Source organism: Hippocampus comes, unplaced genomic scaffold (genome assembly GCF_001891065.2).
Source record: "Hippocampus comes isolate QL1 unplaced genomic scaffold, H_comes_QL1_v1.1 scaffold7, whole genome shotgun sequence".
NCBI classification, from domain to species: domain Eukaryota; kingdom Metazoa; phylum Chordata; class Actinopteri; order Syngnathiformes; family Syngnathidae; genus Hippocampus; species Hippocampus comes.
This window is the reverse complement of record NW_017842060.1, coordinates 7641033-7644146: the sequence shown is the minus strand read 5'-3', so window position 1 is coordinate 7644146 and position 3114 is coordinate 7641033. Positions and strand designations below refer to the sequence as shown.

At 39.4% G+C, this 3114-nt stretch overlaps 1 protein-coding gene across 1 annotated transcript in view; it reads left to right on the top strand.

Moving 5' to 3' along the window:
* Positions 1-3114, top strand: part of rhbdl3 (rhomboid, veinlet-like 3 (Drosophila)) — a 40413-nt gene that overhangs the window by 26307 nt on the left and 10992 nt on the right. The window contains exons 8-9 of the mRNA XM_019862054.1: positions 2340-2440; positions 2716-2776. Coding sequence (XP_019717613.1) covers positions 2340-2440; positions 2716-2776 — 162 coding nt within the window. The remainder of the gene's footprint in view (positions 1-2339; positions 2441-2715; positions 2777-3114) is intronic.

Below are 3114 nucleotides of genomic sequence, written 5' to 3'. Positions count from 1 at the left end.
TGCGTGCGTGCGTGCGTGCGTGCGTGCGTGCGTCATCTGGACAGATGGCTCTGTGGGCGGTCTTTTGGGGGTTGAGGAGTTTCCCTCAGTACCCTCCCTTGACTTGTACAATCAAGCAGTGCCCCAAAAATCATGGCAAGCAGAGTTCGATCAAACCAAAAAGCAAAGAATACACTTAATAACTGGTTCGATCACAAACCCAACATGAATTTTCAAGTTTGAATGTCGCTATTGTCATTTTGATGAAGCTACTATCATCACATCATCCATCAACAATCACAGGCTATTGTTGTCTGGACGTCTGTGTGCGTGTCTTACCAAAAGTAGGGGAAGTGCGCTAAATGGCTAAAATATGAAATGCTGCATTCAGACTTGGATTAGTATTCATGCAAATTGTCACCGTTTCTGAATAACTCCCACTGTGCGGTTGCTCGTTTGCGATGTGTGAGTGCACGGGTCAGTGACAAGCCCCCCCTGTGGATACCAGCTGAGGTGGCCTATACAGAATTAAGCCCAGAGTGAAATGAGAAGGGAAACACAGCATAAATCAGACACACACAAGGCAGCTGTTTTAATGAGATATCGACCACCAGCGGAGAGAACGCGCTCGCTGTTTGTGTTTTTAGTTCGTTGTTGTCTGACCGCAGGTCATATTTCCTGTCAGACATCAACATGATCCAGTAAATATCAGCGTAAATGGGCCATCACATTTTCATGATCAGATGTTTACAAGTCAGTCATTACTACTGGATATTTTATCACTCATAGACATCTGAATTTAATAGCTAGCTATGAAATATAACGCTTGGTTAACGGACATTAAAAAGAAAATAATAAATCTCGTGTTCATTTGAAATGTCCCGCGACCATCCAACCTTTTTCGATAGCCCGGGTCCCAGGTCAACTGGAAGCAAACTCAGCTGACTGTGGGCGGGGTACCCCCTGGCCTGGTTGTCAGTCAACTGCAGGGTAGACCAACAACCATTTAAACTCTAGTCAAGTATGGATAATTTGGAGATTTCAAGAACTTCACGTGTGTTGTTTTATTCATTTATTCAGATCTCTTTTTATTTATCTATATTTTGCATTACTATTATAGTTAGTTCTATTTTTTTTTTCATGCGTTATTTTTTTTTGGATCAATAATAAAATGTTTCAAATGTTTTCGTATGATCACATGAGTGAGATTGTCTTTTAAAAAGAACATCCAAACAATCAAGGCGAGCAGACAGCAGCTCAGCTGGCACATAGACGGGGGGGAGAGATCAGGGCAGAGGTCATAGGTCACGTCATGAGTCATTGAGCGGTCAATGGCCCTCTTGGTACAACACACATTTGTGCCCTTTTGTGGGACTCAATGAACTTGTTTGTTGACAGCTGAGTGAAGGGTATAATCAAGAGACAATAACAATTAAAAAAAAAAAATGCTTGCTTTGCATGCATGCAATAGTGAATAATAAATTGAATTTATTTTTTGTTCTATTCATCCAATGAAAATCATATATTATGAAGATTTAATAAAGACAGAAAAATGCTTTTATGAAGGCCAGATTCCTACCAAATTGCCACATTAAAAAAAAAAAAAGATTGTTTCTTACCGTATGTATAACAGTATTCCGATTTCTTCAGGTGTTAAATTTGGGATTTGTGTTTTCTGTAAACTACAGTATCATCTTTAAAATTATAAACTGAAGTATGCACAGTAAAAAAAATTCAATTCATTCTGTCCTGACTTTATTATGAATGAACTACTGAGATAAATGACATTTTGCACCATTTTCTCATTTATTGAGATGTACCGGTATATTTTATTTCACTTTATAGTGTTTGGGGATGATATGACTAATTTGGTTCCAATTATTCTGCATACTTAAAAAAAAAAAAAAAAAAAAAACTCACTGATAGACAGCAATCGAAACAGAACAATACTACTGAACAAGTGCACCTAATGAAGCGTCGGGTGCACGTATAGTGCAATTCAGAGACACTGCGGTTTTGCACACTGCTGTTTCCAGGGTCAAAAATGAAGTCTGCATCACTCATCTAATCCAACACTAATTCAATTAGATTCAAATAGCTTAGCTCGCTAAGATCCTCAATCTTCTTTTTAATTACAAATTGGACGGCCCTTTATAGTTTCATTTTATTACAACCATGAAGCCTTTTCATGTCTGGAAGGGATATTGTATAGATTGCGTTCTATTTTTAAACTGGGCGGTTGAATCTACGCAGACTTTGAAAACTGCGCGAGTTGTATTATCATTTGTCTCACTTCTCATATTGTGTCTAGGAATATCCAGGTGAAGTTTTCTCATATGTGATGCGTCTGGTCTCTGCAGGGTCTCTTGCGGTGTCCGTCACTGACATGACAGCTCCCGTGGTCGGTTCGTCTGGCGGGGTGTATGCCCTGGTCTCGGCACACCTGGCCAATGTAGTCATGGTAATGTGTGTGTGTGTGTGTGTGTGTGTGTGTGTGTGTGTGTGTGTGTGTGTGTGTGTGTGTGGGTGTGTGTGTGTGAGACTCAGTGTGAATAGATGATTATCACATCCCTCACTGCACTTGATCATCAAAGCAGCTTCTTTTTGGGGCCCGGCAGCAGGTGTGGCTCCATCTGCGCATGCCATACATTCCATGATATTTTGTGATGGGAAAAGACTTGATTTTGGAGCATAATGTTGACTCTTTTACTGTTCATCCTGTCTTTTCTTTTCTAGAACTGGTCCGGCATGAAGTGTCAGTTTAAATTATTCCGGATGGCCATGGCTCTGGTGTGCAGTAAGTCCGCTTATTTTGGCTACCCAGCAACAAATATAACCTGAGATTTTCTGTAGTAGATCATCTTCGTAAATTAATCATTGGCTGTGTCTTCTAATTGAACAAATAAGTGCCTCCTTCCTCCCCTCGGAAGTCAAAAAAGTGACTGTAATTACGTAAAGTATGTATTTAAAGTATGCAATTTAACTCTTTCATGCATCCTGTACATAAGCTGTCCATGTGCCGTAATAATTATTACAATCTTCCTGACTGTGTGTATTTTTAAATTTAATTTACCGATAGCTCCCCCTTGATCCTGTAGTAAATTTTACATAGTAGTCATTTTTTTATATATATAT